Source organism: Amblyomma americanum, chromosome 9, assembly GCF_052857255.1.
Source record: "Amblyomma americanum isolate KBUSLIRL-KWMA chromosome 9, ASM5285725v1, whole genome shotgun sequence".
NCBI lineage: Eukaryota > Metazoa > Arthropoda > Arachnida > Ixodida > Ixodidae > Amblyomma > Amblyomma americanum.
In genome coordinates, this window is record NC_135505.1 from 129,640,141 (window position 1) to 129,659,563 (window position 19,423).

Below are 19,423 nucleotides of genomic sequence, written 5' to 3' on the forward strand. Positions count from 1 at the left end.
TCCCATTATGCGACCATTCTTGCAAGTTACGATATTGATGCTGCTTCAAAACTTAACGCCATCTTTAAATTGCGCTGCAACCTCCTCATGGATTTATTCAGGACGTTTATACCTCGGTGCGTTTTTCAACAGTTAGCTTTCATATTGAGCACTTTTGTGTGTTCCGGAGAAAAATTTCTGCAGGAAATTGATATCAGTGCGGTTTCGGCCTCCACTGCCCTCTCTGGTCTAGTGCTCAGAGATATGATGTGTTGATACGAGTGCGAAAAATACTGGGTTTGCCTTCTATCAAACGTTTTCTTTTAACTGCACACCGGAGCTTTACATGTTTTGTTCATTTAGAATGCCCGAATTCCCCGAAGAGGGTTGCACAAGAAAGAAATGTAAATAATGCACAGTGTGGCAGAATTCATACCATAATGAAAAGCAATGCAAAGAATGCAAAAAAAATCAGTTGGCAGAAAAAACAAATCATGTTCTGCGAAATAATTTGGTCTCCTGCTTGTGAAAATATTTTCTCTCGTTATTCTTATTCTCTATTGTTTGCAAAGCTACAATTTTGGTTTGAGACATCCTAAGAACACCACTGAAGAAATATTTCGTTTCGAATTCTTAAAGCAGGCAATGCCTTATGACCCCTCACCAAGACAACGATTCTTAAGAAGCGATTTTTTTCTTCGACTGTAGATCCTAACGAAAACGCGTCTCGGAGACCATAGTCCTCAGCCTGTCATTTCCGCACAGCAAAAATTTGGGCAGATGATGCTGCAGCTTAAAGTCACGATAAAATTCGCTTTTCATGTAATTAATTCCCGGTTAGGACCTGTTGACTTTCCTTGCTACCCTTTTTTGTGTTAGCTTTGTATGGTTCTGTGCTTGTGCACAGTGGTGATTTTTGGTGAGCTCCTGGAACGCAGCCGCTAAGTAGCTGCCTTTTCAATAATCCCAAGGTATATCTCTTGCCCTCAGGTGCATAAAGCTCATGCGCAGCTCCACAGTGAGCAGGAGGCGATTGCACTCAATTCATTTTAATAATTTCATTGCCATGTAACTCACAGCCTGGTGAGCAGGTAGCCATCTGGCGTGCTAGGCAAGTTGTTAAGACGTCACATAGTCACGTGACCTCTCTCGACCAATCTAAAATTTTTGCGACAGAAAGGCTGGGAATTTTTTGTCAGACAACCACCTCAGTTCTTTAGAATCAAGAAGAGGGAATTTTATTTTAACAGAGCATATAATCCAAAGGCAAAACATCCGATGGTCACCATAATAATCTTAAGGATTCCAAAAGAAAGCATGTTTAGCAGTGTGTGGTTTGAAGTCAGCTAAAACTAATGATGGTCTCTTGGAGAGTATGGGAGAGCATTTGCCCTGGAGTACGCTTATACTGGTGTTAATGGTAGTCCTGATACTGATTACCCTACGGAATGTGTACAATGAAGAAAAATAAAAAATTTAGCCGATCGTGCGATGTGATTCGGGAAATCAGCGCAGGCATTATTGGTTCTGCTTTTTGATTTTTTATTTGTACTTGTCCTATCGCTTGTTGGAAAGTGATTTTTGCGGGTGGATTTTTCGTTCCGCTGTTACCTGGACGCCTGGTCGCCAGTCGATTTGGAGGGGTTGAGGTTAGTAGAGTTTTTTAAGAGGGGAGTCAATCTTTATCTGTGGGGAGCCGGCGGTGCTCCTACGTTAAACAGAGCATATGAATCGGGGGCTTTCGAGCATCCTAATGGCACGAAATGTGCCCGGAACCTCTAGAGTCTCTGTTGGGCACGCTTACGCACGCACAAACAGATAGCGACAACGGGAGTTCCCCAAAAAATGAATGTACTACTCAATCCGTGAAAGAACTGAAGGTGGAGGGTTTTAAATCTCAGGCTCATAGTGGATATGTAACGGGTATATATACAGTGAGCAGTGCCATTCAAACCCAGTCTCGCAAAATAGAAGAGGGCAAACGACACAACGATCACTCTAGCAACTAGATGCTGGGAATTAATGAGTACCAAACCACCGAAAGAGAACAGTGGGTTAAAAAGTATTTTTAAAAAACGCTGTACAGCCTGAAAAATAAAGAATAATTCGTTCGTTTTTGAATGAAAAGCGGTGGAGTACATTTGGGTGGTACATTCATGTCGGGTATAGAATCTTCCTCGTGCGCAATAAGAGGAATGTGTACAATAGCCGTATCATTCTAGTGATCATCTATGGGGCAGTAACTTGAACTGACAAGAAATGGGTTGATATCAAACTGATGAGCGCGCTTCGAGCTCTGGAGGGGAAAATAGTAGGTTAAACTAGCAGACGGGGTCAGAGAATTACGGGTGACGGTATTCTGGACTAAATGCCGGAAAGGTAGGCAGTTGTCTCTGCGTGTAATTAATTGTGTTCGAGGACAAGACCGTGGTATTCGGAGGAGGTAGACAGCGATTTGAGTGAATAATGTTAGTAAACTTCCTGGATCAAGGTACCCGCAAATGGCAGAGAACGCTATTATTTGGAAGCTAACCGTGGAGGTATTTCTCTAGCAGTAGACCTAGTTCGTATGTAGATAGGGACGACGAAAAGGAGTGCTTGACTTTTGACTTACTCGGTAAATAGAGAAATATACGAAATTTGGTCCAGAATTGTTTGTTTAAAATAATGACACTTCGTTTCGTGTGAATTCACGGCATTTTTTGCTCAGACCTTGATAGCAGTGCTCAACAGCTCTGCTGCGCCGGATTGAGCCTGAATCATCTGTAATGGTTTTCTGCTTTGCGCCGCTGCTGCGATGGCACCCGGAAATGGTCTGGCTTGTCGTTGCTTTGCGTGTTGGCGTTGTTGGGTTGATAGGTGGCCACAATATTACTAAGCACGCTTTGGAGCTCTAGATGTTTAAGGCGTTATACAACAAACGAGTGAACTTTGACTTCATACGCAGGCAGAACTACACATTTTGCATGCTTACAAATTACCTTCTAATTCTTGATAGAAAATCAATGTGATATTTTAATGGCCGAAGCCTGTGCAATAATCTTGTCGTCTCTTTTGTACACTCTAGCAGAGGAGTCTATTTGGAAGGCCTTTTCTCATTAACAATAGCCCTGTATGTTGAAGGTTTAGCAGGGAGGGAAAGTTCAGAAGCCATGAATCTTTAATATTGAATGTTCGTGCTCATTCTTCTAATCCTGTACTTTGCGGTTATTTGATTTGGTTCTCTGCAGAGAAAGTGAGAATTCTCTGTAATAAAACCAGGTTTTTTTGCCACCATGATGTATACAGGCAGGTTTTATCAAATATCACAGAAACGGGTAACTCCAATATAATACTGGACGGCTACTCGCATAATGGCTCTAAACACTTTCGAGAAAGCATCTAGCGTTTATAACTCATTATGCTCTCTTACAGGCGCCACAAAGAGTGGAGGCGGTTGCAGCACAGGATTTGTCTCTGCTGTGGCTCTTGATCGCTTTTCTCTTTCGGTTGAAACTCCACTTTCGAAAATTTTAGCGAAACTGTAAGTATTCTTGCATTGTTCTCAAAACTGGGAAGTGAATGCCCACTATGATGCAACGTACAAGCGTGTGCGCATGTAACGATTTGGAAGCAAGCAAATCGTTGTCATGGTTGTGACCACTGATTAAATAAATTTCACATCGAATTGTAGTAACATGACTCGTAGTGATAATTTCAGAGGATGAATAATAGCCCAAGCGAGATGAAAGCAAATGCTTTGTATTTTATGGCATTTTAAATGTTGCAAACATATTGACGCGATTCAAAAAACTGAAAGCCTGAAAAAAATGTTAGTGATGTTAAACGGGACTTACTCGGCCATGGTGCGCAGTTCTATACCGTCACACCTGTCAAAAATATTATTACACACGTTAAGCAAAACATGATACCATTCTTTGGTAAAGGGACTGTGGTTAACAAACTAGCATTAAATTCCGGACAAACAACAAGGGTTCAACATTTAAACTCGGCTCAGAGATATCACTGAGTATTGTGTCTAACAAGCAATACGCATAAAATTTCATCTTGTTTCAGAACTAAAAGGCACTTTTAGCTCTGAAAAATTTTGAGTAAAAAGGCAAATACCTTTTATGTCGCTTTCATTACTGGTATTCACACTTGTGACGTTCCTGAAGATGTCAAAGACGCATCAGATAGCAGATGGAACGGGAAGGGCGTAGCGTTGCGACCTAGATGCACGCTCATGAGAAGTACACCAGCCCGGTGTGACAGTTCTGCTTCTTGATCGTACTGTCGGCATCACGCTGGCATAACTGCCGATCTTATTCATGATATCGTTAATGTTCTCCGAAATAAAATTTAGTTACCTTGTCGCAACGCAAGGCTCGATGCTTTCAAGCTTCGAACTGTTCGAATACCGCCTTAAATGCCAACAAAAACTCTAGGGGACATTTAGGCTCCCTCTTAAAAGTATGACGCGTTAGCATTAATTAGTTAATGCTGAAGTTGAAGATTTGGTTAAGAAATTTGAGGAGCTTTACAATCCCGCAACACACTTAACATTTCAAGAATTTCGTTTCGGCTCAAGGAAACAAAAAGCAGGCGAGACGTTTAATGAGTGGCTAACAGAACGGCATGTGTTAGCGAAGAACTGAATTTGGGGACCTTAAAAACCGCGTGTTGCATAGCCGAATCATTTTGGGCACTCAGGATAAGAGCCTACAGCAAAAACTGATCGCGGAAAACCCGACGCATCAAAAGACGGTAGAGATTTGCCGCGCGCAACAACAAGGCAAAGAGCACTTTCGTGAGGTAAGTGAGGCTACGGGCACCAGCGAAAGCAGCGTAGTAGACGCGGTAGCAACAAGAAAATACGTTTGCTACAAATGTGGGGGTAAAATGCACAGCAGTGACACGTGCCCAGCGAAAGGAAAAACATGCCGGAAGAGCAGAAGGCTGAACCATTTCGCTCGAGCGTGCAAGTCGTCCAGGCTTCCGCGCAGCACCAACCAACAAATGCGTGAGTTACAAGCCGAAGATGACGGATTTTTTCTGCAAGCGTTGACTATCGGTGCGATAACCAACGATCACTGGAGCGCAACGGTCTACATTGAGGGCCATCCCATCATGTGCAAGCTAGATACTGACGCCAACTGCTGTGTCATTTCAAGAGGAGACGTTGCAAAGCAGCCAGAAAATCCTCAACAAGCCTGCAATGTCGAGCTCACAGTATTTTTTGAACATAGAACGGCCGCGCATGCAAAAGTTCAATTGATGCTTTGAGCAAATGACAAAACCAAGGAACAAACGTTTTTTGTTGTCGAACAAGGCGTCCCGGCCACTTTGAGTGATGCAGCAGCTGAAGTCTCGGCTTCATATACCGTATGCAAAACATACAGCAGGAACTGTACCCGCCAGCGCAACCTTTTGCAGGCGTCTTCGAGGGACTCGGGCAGCTAAAAGACTTCGAGTATGACATGAAGCTCAAGCCAGACTCGATGGGCGTCGTCGTTCCAGCAAGACGAGTTCCTATGGCTCTTCAGGACAAGGTAGCGCCTGAGCTACAGCGTATGGAAGCACAAGGCGCCATATTAAAGGTAACCGAGCCTACGCAGTGGTTTAGCCATATGGTTACAGTTGTTAAGAAGGACAAGGTTAGAATTTGCCTGCACCCTACAGCACTTAATAAAGTGCTGCTGCGCAAACATTACTCAATGCCCACCCTAGAAGACGCAGCCTCGCAGCTGCCCAATGCTAAGTACTTCTCAACGCTCGACGCGGCGTCAAGATTTTGGCAAATTAAACTCTCTGAATCAAGCTCTAAACTATGTACCATGAGCACGCCGTATGGGCGCTATCGATTTCGGAATGCCTTTCGGCATTGCGTCAGCTCCAGAAATCTTCCAAGTAGCTATGCATCGCATGCTGGAAGGCTTACCATGCGTAGCAGTCGTAATGGATGACATACCACTTTGGGGCCGCACGAAGGAGGAGCATGACCACCACCGGTCACTTGGCACGCTGTCTCGAAAACAACCTCAAGCTTAACTTCAAGAAATGCACCTTTTTGCAGCCCGAAGTCCGCTACCTAGGGCACATCCTTAGCACAAAAGGCCTCCGCCTCGACCCAGGTCGAGTGCAGGACATACTGGAAATGAAAGAGCCAAAGAACTGTAAGGAACGCCAAGTCTTTGTAGGCATGATGAATTATGTGCAACGTTTCATTCCTAACATGTCCGTCGTGACTGCCTCACTGAGAACTTTGCTGCGCAAAGACATTGCATGGGTTTGGACCGAGGCTCGACAACAAAGTTATGAAATGTTGCGCCAGAGCTTAGTGAACGCACCAATCCTTTCCTTCTTCGATGCAACTAAGCCGGTCACCCTTTAGGTCGACGCGAGCCAAACGGGAGTTGGTGCAGTGCTAATCCAAGACGGCCGCCCCGTCGCTTTCTCGTCACGCTCACTAACACAGGCACAGCAACACTACGCAAAAATTGAGGAAGAAACTTTGGCAATTGTGCATGGCTGCATCAAAATTCAAGATTACATCTTCGGCCAGGAAAGTGCAGCTGTTGAAACTGATCACCGCCCCTTGGTACCGATATTCAGCAAGCCACTATATTAGTGTCCAATTCGCCTACAGCGCATGCGTTTGACTTTGCAGCGATATCCTATTAAATTTATCTACAAGCCAGCGAAAGAGCTGTTTTTGGCTGATGACTTATCTAGTTTCCCTAGCAAGCAACTCATGCAAGAAACTGAGAAATTTTAAGTAAATGTGCTTGAATACATTTCGGCTTCGCAAAGCGCCTGATAGAACTTCTTGCGGCCACCAATGAAGATCCTGCTCTCGTCAAGCTTCGAGGTTACGCCGAAACAAGCTGGCCAGAAAAATGCGATGTACCGGAAAATGTGCGTCCGTACTGGTCCCAGAAAGAAGAACTGCACACGCAAGACGGTGTTCTTTATCGCAGCAACAAGGTAATCGTACCATCTTCAAAAAAGCGAGAAATTATGCTGCTGCTTCACGCTGCGCACCCGGGAGCGGGAAAGATGAAGGCACGGGCAAGAGACGTCATGTACTCCCCTGAAATGTCACAGGAGATAGAGCAGTTTTGCGAAAATTGCGCTGTCTGCCAAAAATACCAGCCGCGAAACGCGAAAATGCCTCTTTACTGCCATGACATCCCAAAGCTGCCCCTGGAATTCGTTAGAATAGACCTGTTCTTCCATGAGGGTCGTGAATTTTCCGTAATTGTGGACTTTTATTCCTTCTTTTTTGAGATCCGCGAACTCCGCAGAGCACTGATAGCGCTCTGACGTCATGGTGCGCTGAGCTGTTCTCCACACATGGCTCACCACTTTCGCTCTGCAGTGATACCGGCGCACCGTTGAGCCGCCGGCTTTTCAAAGATTTCCTGCAGCAGCTAGGCGTTGCCCATGTTACGTCAAGTGCGTATCAACCCCGCTCTAATGGTATGACGGAAAGAGCAGTACAAGAGGCCAAAAAGCTTCTAGAGAAATGTTCACGTAAACGAGTTGACTTTAATATGGCGTTACTCGAATGACGCAATACCCCCAGAGATGATATTCTTAAGTCACCTGTGCAGAGACTCATGGGACGGCAAAACAGGAACTTGCTGCCTGTGCCCACCAGCCACCTAGTACCAGAGGCAGTATCAACCAAAGCCGTTCACAGCAGGCTCAAGGAGATCAGTCAGCGCCAGAAGGTCTACTATAACGGCGGAACGAGGTACCTACCACCACTGTCTCCAGGGCAGCCAGTCACTACATACGACACCCTCCAACGAACCTGGTCGCCTGCTGTTTTGAGGCCAGCCAACACGCCCCGTTCCGCGATCCTGAGAACGGAAGACGGTGGAGAAATCAGACGCACAAGAGAACATGTGCGGAATTTAAAGACCCATCGCGAAGACAGTCCAGCAAAGGCTCCCGAAAACTGCCCCACAGAAGACCACCCCTCTCAAGAGATGCGCAGAAGCAAGAGGACTCGCCACAAGCCCTGTAGATACCCGCAACCTGAAAGGCATAATTAATTTGTGTCCTAGTAAAGGGGAGATGTAGCACGGCTTAATCTGCAGTCGTCACCGAGCCCCCGTAATCACGGGATCTTTTACGTCACGTTTGCTTCTGTGTATATGTGACTTGGTCGACCGCAATAAACTCGTTGTTAGCCCAACTGCCGGCCTGGCTACAGTCGCCACCTGCCACAGTGCCCCAGTGGCGGTCATGTCAAAAGTTCACGTGACGTATTTGGCAAGCACCATATTCCATCTTGGTGCTATGGCCGCTCAAGCTGCGAGGCTTCAGTACAATTTTTCCTACACGACGGTGCAAACGCTCTCATGCTTAAACCTCGAAATGAAAGTGTTAAATACAGTAAAATAATTTCAGCGCAAAGATTTTAGCAGAATCTTTAAAATATGGAATGACAAATACAGAGTTTAAATCTATAAACTGATGTCAGAATGGGTTGCGACTGAGAGCGCCATTTTCATGAAATGTTTTAGCCTTTTTTGTTTAATGCATGCTTTACGTTTAACCTTTTGTGGTCCTATCGTGAAAATTTTCCAATGACTGGTACACCTGCCTCATCCCTTTTGGCGGGGACGTCTGCGTTCACCGTTGCTCTTTCATCGGCATGTTTGGTGTCATGGTAGGCGCGTCCTAAGGGAAACCTACAGATATATGTGTGGGTTTCCCGTAGCCGTGTTTTCATAGTCACGTCAGGAACGGGATAAGATATGTCGGAAAAATTCGCCATGGTCTCCCACCTGCAAACCGATCGCATCGCTCAGTTTGAGTGGAGGAGGAGTCACGCAGACAATGGCCGGGTCAAAGGCAGCGAGGACACCAAAAGAGGAAGTGGCCCTGAGTGAGCGCTCATGACACTTATTGCGCCTTGCTTCTTCTCAACCCGAGGATGCTCCTCTCTAGGCTTCTTCGCAGCCTCTCGGCACCGGGGGGCATTTGTGACACCGTCGTAGTCTGGAGCCAGCTCTAACACCCGCAAGTTGTTAATAACGAAAATGTTAATTTAAAATTACACAAGTTGAGCTGCGTCCAGTGCAGAGCTATGCGTGATATTGTTAACAAAATATTCGCCTCTAGCCTTAACATGTTTATACATAAGTGCTGGTTCCTGGAATTATTTTGACCTGAATATCCTTTTAAGGATATCAAAACGCCCTCAGAACGACGAGTGCTTCCAAGGTAATCTTCTGTTTCTGTGTTTTTCCTCTGGAATAGTACAAATGAAATTAGTAAGCATTAGTTCTCGCTTGCAATTCCCGTAACGCCGATAAAGAACCCGTTATGCCTAGAAGCTTTTTCTTATTTAATTGTTCTTGATAAAAGCCACCGACCGGTAGTTTATCACTTTCTTGATGCCATGGAAAGGACTGTTTATCTCGAAACGGCGCAGGAACGTGCAAGTGTTCCAACATTATTCAAGATTGTTGTATTTACTTCCGATCCTTGCCTCGAAGATTCTTTTGAACTTTAGAATTCAGCGCAGTCGTGGCAAGCGAATATTTTGTTTTCGACGAACGCCGAGCTCATTTGTTGTTATTGCGACCACCAGAATATTCACGTATTTGTGGGCACAAGCCATTCCAAAAATATGTTGATTTAAGAACCACTTCTGTCTGCTCGTCCATCGTCCACAGCTTTATCACTACTGCTTAATATTTGGTGTAGGTGCCATTCAACGCATTGAAACAGGCGAGACGGCGAAGGAAGCTTGGAACCCCCGCCATGTTCTGCAGCTGCCCGCTAAACACAGACTCCTTCCTACTCGATTGTACTCAACATCAAAAATTACTCCAACTCTCGTCGGATATTCCTTCCTGGCAGCAGTAATTTTAAAGCAACCTCGGGTAGCTCCGATACTCGATGGTTTCCCTCGCTAGGATCCAGAAGACTGTCTGGACCATGTCGACCTTGTGGCCGTCTTTTGCAAATGGACGGCACCATTAAACTTTCGTATGTTTTATGTGCTATAGAAGGATCTGTAAAGGTCTGGTATTTGATTTGATTTGATTTATGGGTGTTTAAAGTCCCAAAGCGACTCAGGCTATGAGGGACGCCGTAGTGAAGGGCTTCGGAACTTTCAACCACCCAAGGTTATTTACCATGCACTGACAACGCACAGTACACGGGCCTCTAGAATTTCGCCTCCATCGAAATTCGACCACCGCGGCCGAGATCAAACCCGCGTCTTTCGGGCCAGGGTCTGGTATTTAAACCAAGATACACGCCTAATGTCCTAAGAGGGGTCCTTAAGTGTATACCGAGAAATTGAAATGTGTCTGCTGGCGTGCCGACCCAAAGGCGACACAGGAAAGGAAAGTAAGGGTTTTGATGCGGGGCGTCAAGGAGCCACTGCTTCCTGGCCACGTATGCAACCCTCTGAAATGTGTTGCCGAATTCAGCAAAAAGAAAACATCTACCGTTGAAAATTCTCTGGGCTCCAAAAACAGCTAGTACAAACTCCATGCCCAAGTCAATGTAATCAACCCTGACACGACGTTGGCAAGCATCGAGAACGAGCGGGAGACCATACAAAATGTCGTCATAAAGAAATGTGCACAATCCTGCCACCGACAACGCAGCTTCAGGTGGCGACGCTCGTGGACATAATTATAAAAGCCCCACACAATGCAGGCGTCCCTGACGCTGACTCGCACCCAAGAGACACAAGCTGTGACATACGCCGCCGTGGTACGCGGTACGCCATGGTACGCGGTACGCCGCGGTGATTCTAGCGGCAGCTCACGCTAGAAACAATGTAGTTACCTTCCCAACCGCACAATCGCCCCCCCCCCCCCCCCTGGCACTACAAATTCCCTCAGCCGCAGGAGGCCTCATTTCGCCTCCAGGACAATGACGGCACGAGTAATAGTCGGCAGACATTATCTGCAACCTTCATAGTCCTGCAGAAATGTTCCCAAGACGTAATCTTAGCAGAACAGTGGAAGTATGGGCCAGTTGGTACATGGTGAAGAGGAGAGCCAGTCAAAATGACAATGACGAGAAAAACATACACCACGACTGGTTTTTTTTTTCATTGCTAACAACTGTGCTTCAAAGAAAAGAGGAACCTCCCAGCAAGGCTAACAGAGTCATGCGCTACAGACCCATCGCACCATTCCGGAAATAACGAAAAGAACATGGGCTGCATATCTATCATCTATCACTGAAGTGGTACTGATACAATTATTGCGACACATACAGGTGAAGTATGCCTCTAGACTTTCTTCCTGGTCTTCGCTTTTACCTCTTCCAAGAATGCTAAGATAACCAAACCGAACAGAGGGTAGAATCACACTCCCTGCGATGGTGAGGCAAATTTGCTTCGTAATCAAAAAATTCGAAGGACTTGTGGTATTAACGCAGCCGATCATTGATACATCCAGATTTTTGGTTGATGTAAACCTTTCCTGTGGTACGCGGGAACTTACAGACCAAGCGGGTGCACATGGCGTGAACAGGTGCTCATCCTGCGTCAAACAAACAAGATATCTTGACTTGCCTCTTGAGATGCGCGAGCATAAGCCAAAAAGCTTGCAGGGGGGCCGAAAACACAATGTCAGTGTCCTGCTTTACAGCTACATTCTAAATTTTATGGGCTGCCTTGTTAATATACGGCATAACCTCAAATTTCTTTCATTGAGTTGCAACACTCTCACCAAGCTTCACGTGCGCTTTCTTTATACTCTAAAGAAGCGATTCAGCCAACGCTTTTAAAAGTGCTCTCGGGAACCCGGCGGTTTCCAAACTTTGGAAATGGCTGAAAAAGATACTTTTCACAGCGTGGTGGCAGCTTTTCTCTCTTGCGTTGCCAAAACCATTGACTGCAATGGCTCTTTTTCCACCTTTGAGTGAGCGGACCCCAAAGGCTTTTTGCAGAGCGTTTTACTCAGCATGCTCAACATCAGCATTTAAAAAGCACTACCATCACAGGCACTAGAGCGTCCCTTCGGTTTGCGAGTGCTCGATGAAGTAGTGAGCGTTTGTCTCCAGTCAAGCATCTTCGCCACGGTGGGGGCCACCATTACGCACACCATAGAAGGCGTCTTCAAATAAAACACGCAGCTGTTGTTAGATGGACGCCTGGGCGTCGTTTAAGGCATCACCCCTTTCCGAAATGGGCAAGCTAAGGTATTGGTGACAAACTCGACAGAAAAATACCAACACCCCAATAGAGGCACAAGAATTGGTTCCTTAAGAGAAATACCAGACATTCGAGAGGCATTCGCAGTGTCCGACAAATGCGCACAAAACTCGCACACCCAAGATATCTTACCCGCTTTCGATATCAATGCATCTCACCCCAGAACAGACAAAGCCAGGTACGCTGTTTTAATCAAAATTACAGAGAGTGGCTATTGCGGTCATAAAAATCCCGGAAAACACAGACTACCAGTCATTCAACTGAAGTCAACCGACACGCCAAACTTCTACACTAATGCCGCTACTGTGTGCCGAGGCGAGAAAGACAGCCATCCGGCACCAAATCGAAGAATAGCTTCTCGATGAGGCCATTCAGGCATCGAAGAACCCTTAGGCAGCACCGATTCTTGTTATGAGGAAGATGGCACTTTCTCTTATGTGTCCGAAGCAAAGGGCTTCCAAATGATATTGTAGCAGAAATCGTAAAATAATTGTCAGGAAATCCTTATCACGAACAGAAGAACAATATTTACGCCCAAGCTTACCCCACCCATTCTGAGCTACAACCACATCACACGGTGGCGAACAGCTGCATACCATCCGCCGACCAATGGCCTCAGGGAGCGTCTGAACCAAACTACTGCGGACAGACTTTCCCCGTATGTGAACACGGAACCTCGGACACGGGACGATGCGGCAACGAATGTGCAAGCAGCTGTTTCATGTCTGTTTTAATAAGCCTCACGTTACCTCAGCCTTGTGTAAACTTGTCTAGAATATTAGAGCGATATCTGCGTTTGAAACAGCAACAAAAACAGCATGCGAAGTACTTATATTGAACTATTTTTTCCCCGCGTCGGCGAAGGCCAGTATGTGAATAATGTGTAATAGGCTACTATGCACAGCCCCAGAGTAGAAAACGCGCCATCCGAATTTTTTTGTCCATTCCGCTTTTGAATCCTGACAAATATGTGCATGAGCTAGAGCAGGTGAAATGTTTCGCATTAAAAAATACTAGTACTAATCGAGCACTTCACTCCACGAAAACTGACGTTCTTTGAGTCTTATTTCTGTATGGTGACGATGGCTATTTAAATAGAACGCAAAACAGTTGGCCTCCAATAGCCTCGTGAGCTACTGTTCCAGGCCGAAAAATTATATTCTGCTAACATAAAACCTTTAGTCGTGAATTGGGATTTGATTTCTCTCTACCTGACAATGCTATCCTAGACATCTTTGGCTCGTATTCCTAAGGCCGAAAAAAAGGTATGAAATGAAATTTGAATGAGTCGAAATGAATGAAATTAACACATCCAGAATTTAACTATATATACCGGTCCTAATGTGCATACAAAGAGAGGGAATGCCGAAGTATCGCAATCAGTCCTGCAGTACAAATACCAGATAACATGGAAGCGTACATATTACAACATAGAACCTCACATTAACAATTCAAATAGAAATCGATGGGAGGCACTGCTAGCCATCTCAGACCTAGAGAACCAAATGGTCTTGGTCAGAAGTGCCAAAAGGATTCCGCAAGCAAACGGAACCCTGATATAGGTGCCCCGACTATCGGTAACTCTCACATGAGGCCAGATCAATAAATACTAATTCAATGACGTTCTTCACTCACTCCATATACGTCTGACTGGGGATGTTACCGTCTTGACATGCGCGCTAAATGTTTTCACAGAATAAATATTGCACCTACATTTCAGTGACATGCGCGAAAATAATGCTTCTGAGTCGTGGAAAGAAACGAGAATTGGACGGCCTCAAGGGATAGCTTTGTGGATAAGAAGGGAAAGAAAAATGAGGAACATAAAGTTAGGACATCAAGAAACAAATGCTTGCGTGTATTTGAACGCGGCTCTATTTGCAATTATTCTATTTTTCCCCTATAGATTCGATGCTATAGATCATGCACTCCGTTGATTGCTCGTTTGTTGGTCTCGTTCTTTCTTTGTCGCTACCAGCAGTACCTTTATGCAAGGCTGCAATATGTGATAAAAAAATAAAAATGCTATTGTCCTTTATCTCAGAGCACAAAAAGTGGAAGGAAGAGCGATGCAATTAATGCGATAAGAATGCACGACTGTAGACATTGCAAAGACGAAGAATGCGCATTTATTATTGCTAATACTGTGTTTCCGTTTGCTCAGCTCTTTTTGATTATCTACTTATGCTGACGAGCTCCAATCTAGACATTTTATAACACTATTATAAAGAACAAAATAATGCGTAAACACTGGGCGCGAAGAGAACCACATATCAGCACACTGTGGTGTGTCGCCATTTGTGGCCAGTGTTTCCGCGGTTATCTAAGCGTGTTTCTGCGCTTGCACTAAATAAGCAAATTTCGAAAGGGTGGAAAAATAGAAACCAACAACATATGTTACCACTTAGCAATGCGCTTTCAGATACCAGAATATCACAAGGGATTATGAAGCAATAGAAGTTGGCCGGGATTAGTTTGCCTCTGCTGGCACAGGGCAAGGTAAATTGTAAAGATATGGAGAGTCCTTGCCTGCAGTCGACGTAGTAAAGCTGCTGGTGCTGATCGTGCTGTAGGTGATGATGCTGCTGCTTATGGTGATTTGTTTCTTGCTTCTACAAAAAGATTGTCTTTTCTTCTCTCCACAGTATCGTCAACAGCCCGTGTCTGGGTCTAGTGGATTATAACAACTGAAAATACTGTCCCTGAATTTTTCGAGCCAGAAGCCTGTGTTGTCTCATACGCCTCAACAATGATTGCAGGTTCCTTGAACAATAACACTAAGAATAAAGTTGGTAAAGAAAATAATTTCTTGCTGCCCTCTTGGAAAGCTGACAATATTGTCTGACATTCAGGCAATGGTATGAAAGAGATAGCTGTGTATTATTTCTAAATGCTGGTAAGAAGATTTGAACTAGGAACGCACACTGCGAAACAGGCTGGGTCGGAAGTAGAACGCACGAAATATGAAGGCAGATTTTCTATATCATGCCCGGCTGTTCATGAACTCGTATCAAGATTTTCAGAGGACTATATCTCTTTGTTCAATTGTCGTACGTACATACCTCCCGGACTTGAAAATGATATTGTGCCGATTTTCACTCACTGGCCCTCCTAACGGTATAGCAGTGAGGCTTAGCGTGTACAGAGAAAATAGTAAAGGAAATATCACTGCTAAGTAATTAAAAGAGCTCTTTGTCGTGCGCAGTTTGAAGGTCACCACCAGTGGCTTTTGAAAAGGTGGTGGTAACCACTAATTTTTTAGAGGTTTCCTTGCCGAGAAACGGCACTATTTGTGAATTCGTTGTTCCCACTACATTTGCTTAAACAAATGTGCACGATTCAAAAAGCATGCGTTTTATGCTCTTTATCTCAGTGTGCTTTCAAAGGTGACGAAACTAGAGACGACTGGAAAAAATAGACATTACTCTGTAGTATATACTATTGTAGATGCTTTAAAGAGAGTGCGCTGGTGAAATAGTAAAAAGTATAGAATAGCGAAAAGCTGTTGGAAAGTATTCAAAAAATTTGTTGAATATTTTATTCCTTGAAATTTTGAATTACGGGGCTTATAATTTGATGAAATTGACCTCAATAAGAAAAAAAGGGGCTAACTATAAATAAATCGTGGTCAGAGCCTCCTTTAGTCAACGTTGCATTGGTTAATTTTAACTGATATCAGCAAAAAAAGGTAGGAGGCAGAGAAAAAGGAAAGGCGGTGGGTACAGCAAGCGTCCACACACGTACGAGAAAAATTATGCTGACAAGCAAATTACAAAATTGTCACGACGAGTGTATATAAGCTGTAGAGAGAGGAGTCTCTTTATGGCATTATCATGGCCTCTTCGTTTAGGATAAAAAGCAGTTTCCAGTCTGAAGCTTGTACGTTACGCCGCTCCGAAAAAAAAACCTGCTAATTGTGTTTCAGAACAATCCAGATTACCGTGTAGCACTTTTTAAAATATAAAGGACTCTTCCACTTTGCTCTGTGCGTGGCTAAAGAAAGGCAGATGACAAAGAAGTTGACTATACTCGTTAAACAATCATCGCCAATCTATCGGCCATGAAGTATATGAACTTGTTTATGCTCAACTCGCCGTAATTTCTGCGCCGTGGGGCCAAAATAGAATCCGAAAATCCTAAATCAATGAAGAAAATTTCACGAGAGGTCTTGGAAAGCAAAGAAGTTTACTACGTGGCCTTAATGCTTGGTCTTTTTTATAAAGCTTGAAATAGCACTAAGTACGCGCAATGAATAATCCACAAGAAATTAAGCACGAGCACGAAAATCCAATAGGTGGTCAAATGTGACCCCTAATTAGCACACGCACGAAAGGGTTGATTGTATCTGAGGCTAGAAAATAAGAAAATTTCAGGTTGCTGGGTCTGCGCTTGACAAATATTACATACGCTTTTTTTCAAATTAGGCTCAAGGCTGTTGATTTTGCACCATTGTTCAACACCACAGATATCCTCTTGCAAAAGTAGACATCCAGCCCAAACTCTCACCTCGTTAGTGACTCAAGAGATATTCACGGAGGTCCTTGCGAATTACAGAGAAACGCATGTATTAATCAAATACCCTGACCATGACGCGAAGTATATTTTACCACTGCGTTCGCCGCTCTCAATGCACTAACATTACTCGTTACAGAAGGTGCACATTTTCGGCTTAAGCAGCAGCATTTCACGATCAACTCGATCAAAAGCTTTCATCATATTAAAATATTTAAAGGAAGAAACAGCGCGATGAAACACGGACACACGAAGAAACAACCCACACGAGCGCTGTGTGTCCGTGTTTCATCGCGCTGTTTCTTCCTTTAAATGCATTACCAACTAGCCCGGAACCTTGCTCTTCTGATATTAGAATAAATGATGTCTTTTTGGCTTTCAACACTCTTGGCGTGCTGGAAGAGTTTCAAAAACACAAGATGATCGTCTCTACTGACGTTCCCTTAAAAGCGTGTTACTTTGTACTAACAATTTTTTTGGGTATACATGCACCAATGCTAAAATACGTTCATTTATAAAACTTTCAAAAAAGAATCTAGGAGAGCAGTAGGACAATTGCTGTTCTCGTCATGGGGATCACCAGACCTCAACACAGGTATTATAATCGCAGTCTTCCACTAAGAAAAGAAAAACTAGCAGGCTGCGATTATGAACCAACTGAGCTGCAATAGGCGGTTAGAGCTCGCCATATCCTTTCACGATGAAACTAGGAATATCAGGACTGCCCATAGATAACTTAGACTTCAATCTTATAATATCAACAATTACTTTATTGTTACCAGGGGCGCAGTGGTGGCTATGAAACGGAGTGGGCAGTGGTGCTAAATGGAGCACTAAAATTTTATTTGAAGAATCTAAAACAGAAAAAACACGGTTCTGTTACAATCTTACTCCACGCAGGCGTTGAGCTTCTTGATCTGCATCATCTTATAGGATAAATTTTATATGACATCACCGCAAAATAGGCGTGAGAAGACTAAAAGTCTAGTGAGGTGAGCCCTGAAAGAAAGATGTTCTTTGGCACTTATAACATAAAACTGTCACTTCTGCACAGCTGGCCTAATTTGCAGTTTCAGTTATTTTGTATCTTATATTGTGATTCATACCGTCAGAAGGCTTTGCGTTTTCATTCACATGCGCATTCATTGAATTAGGCCGCATTATATAGTTCGGTTCAGGTTCAAAGGGATAAAAATGCAGCAGACGAAACATCCGTTAGGTTCGCTTGGAATGCATTTACACCTTTCCATAACTCAAGCTGCAGTCTTCTAATAGCCGCAATTACTTCGTCTACCCTTACTGGGCGAGCATCATGAGAGTGTGAAAGGGAGGTTGCAGACAGAATCCCCATGCACCAAAATCCCATTTCCTTTGGGCTTTTTATGCCAGGGACCATATCTCAAGACCTCCTCGGCTGTTTAATGACTCTGTGCTCTTACTCAATGAAACCTCATGACTCATCGAGTTCTTGAAGGTCCTTTAAAACTTTCCTGCGTGTACTATCGCGTTTACACCGATATTCGTTGCTGGTTTTCCTGTACAGTCTATAGTAACGAGGTTTTTTTCTCGGGCGTCCTTTAAGTACGAAAAAAAAACCAGGTGGATAAATGATAAGACACAAATGACGCTTTGGTACAACTTTTTCAATGGCAGTACCGACAAGGGAAGTAACAAAGAGACTTTTTATGCGGAATCAAAGTCATTCTGCAAACTAATCTAGTCATTATTCCGGAGCTACTTATACAGCCAAACGTGGTCTCCTGCACCGAACACGTGCTTCAGTATACGTGTGCTCTGCCTATTCTTCCATGACAATTGAAAATAGAGTAAAAAATGACTCATATGTGTCTTTAGGTATAAAAGCGTCACGAGGAGGCTGAAAACTTTTTGGAAGAATATCCGATAGCGCAAGATAAAAATCAGTTTTTTTCGTTGCTGACTGGTGTGTTACACTTTTAAAGTGCACTGAAAGCAGCCTATTCAAATAAAACAGACACGTTGTCCCGTGCACATGAAAAAATACCCGGTAAAACGCGAACAGCCACTCGGAATCTCAGCTCCAGACCATGCCTAGAATCAGATCTCTGCAGGCTTTGAAGTTCTTTCTGTCTAGTGCGGTGTTCTCTTCATAAAAAAATTCTACTGGAAAAATACCAGCTTAATATGATGCCGATAAAAGTAATCTAAGAGCACACTCTGCAGGCCTTCAAAATAAAACGGCAAGTGTTTGTGTGCTACGTCAGTTACTGTTTCTGAATTAAAAAAAATCAAGAGTAGGTAGCTTCCCACAGCATCTTTACTCAGTCAAGTCAGGGTCAAATTCGAAGTTCAACCAGAAAATAACAGCACGCTGCCGTTTTTTGACGCAAGGTAAAGAGACAGGCAAAACGCCTGAACTTCTGTGCTGACAGAAATCGACACACTGTTCTCAGTATTTAAACTATTGCTCTCATATCTAGAGAGCAACAAGGTTTTCATTTTTTCAGCTGTTATAAACCAGGCAAAGATGATCTGCTGCTCGGAATGCGATGGAAAATACAAGGATAGAAGGATGGCTAAACGCCTCACTTTATTTGAGCGCCTATCTCGTCAACAAATTCCGTCGGACAAATCCCGACATAGCCACGGGCCAAATAAAAATGCGCGCATGGTGACCTTGCCTTGCGGAGTGACGAGATGAATTTCAAAGCATGATCAATGATTTAGATAGAAGGACAGAACTGTTGGTCTAAAATTAACATGCAGAAAACG

The 19,423-nt window shown here is 44.0% G+C and overlaps 1 protein-coding gene across 1 annotated transcript; it reads left to right on the forward strand.

Moving 5' to 3' along the window:
• The first annotated feature begins 5,438 nt into the window (after positions 1–5,438).
• LOC144103676 (uncharacterized) lies at positions 5,439–8,021 on the forward strand. Its single transcript, XM_077636335.1, has 4 exons — positions 5,439–5,558; positions 6,035–6,148; positions 6,772–6,945; positions 7,563–8,021. Exons 1-4 carry the CDS (start codon positions 5,439–5,441, stop codon positions 8,019–8,021), a joined length of 867 nt encoding a protein of 288 aa, XP_077492461.1.
• The last annotated feature ends 11,402 nt before the right edge of the window (positions 8,022–19,423 follow it).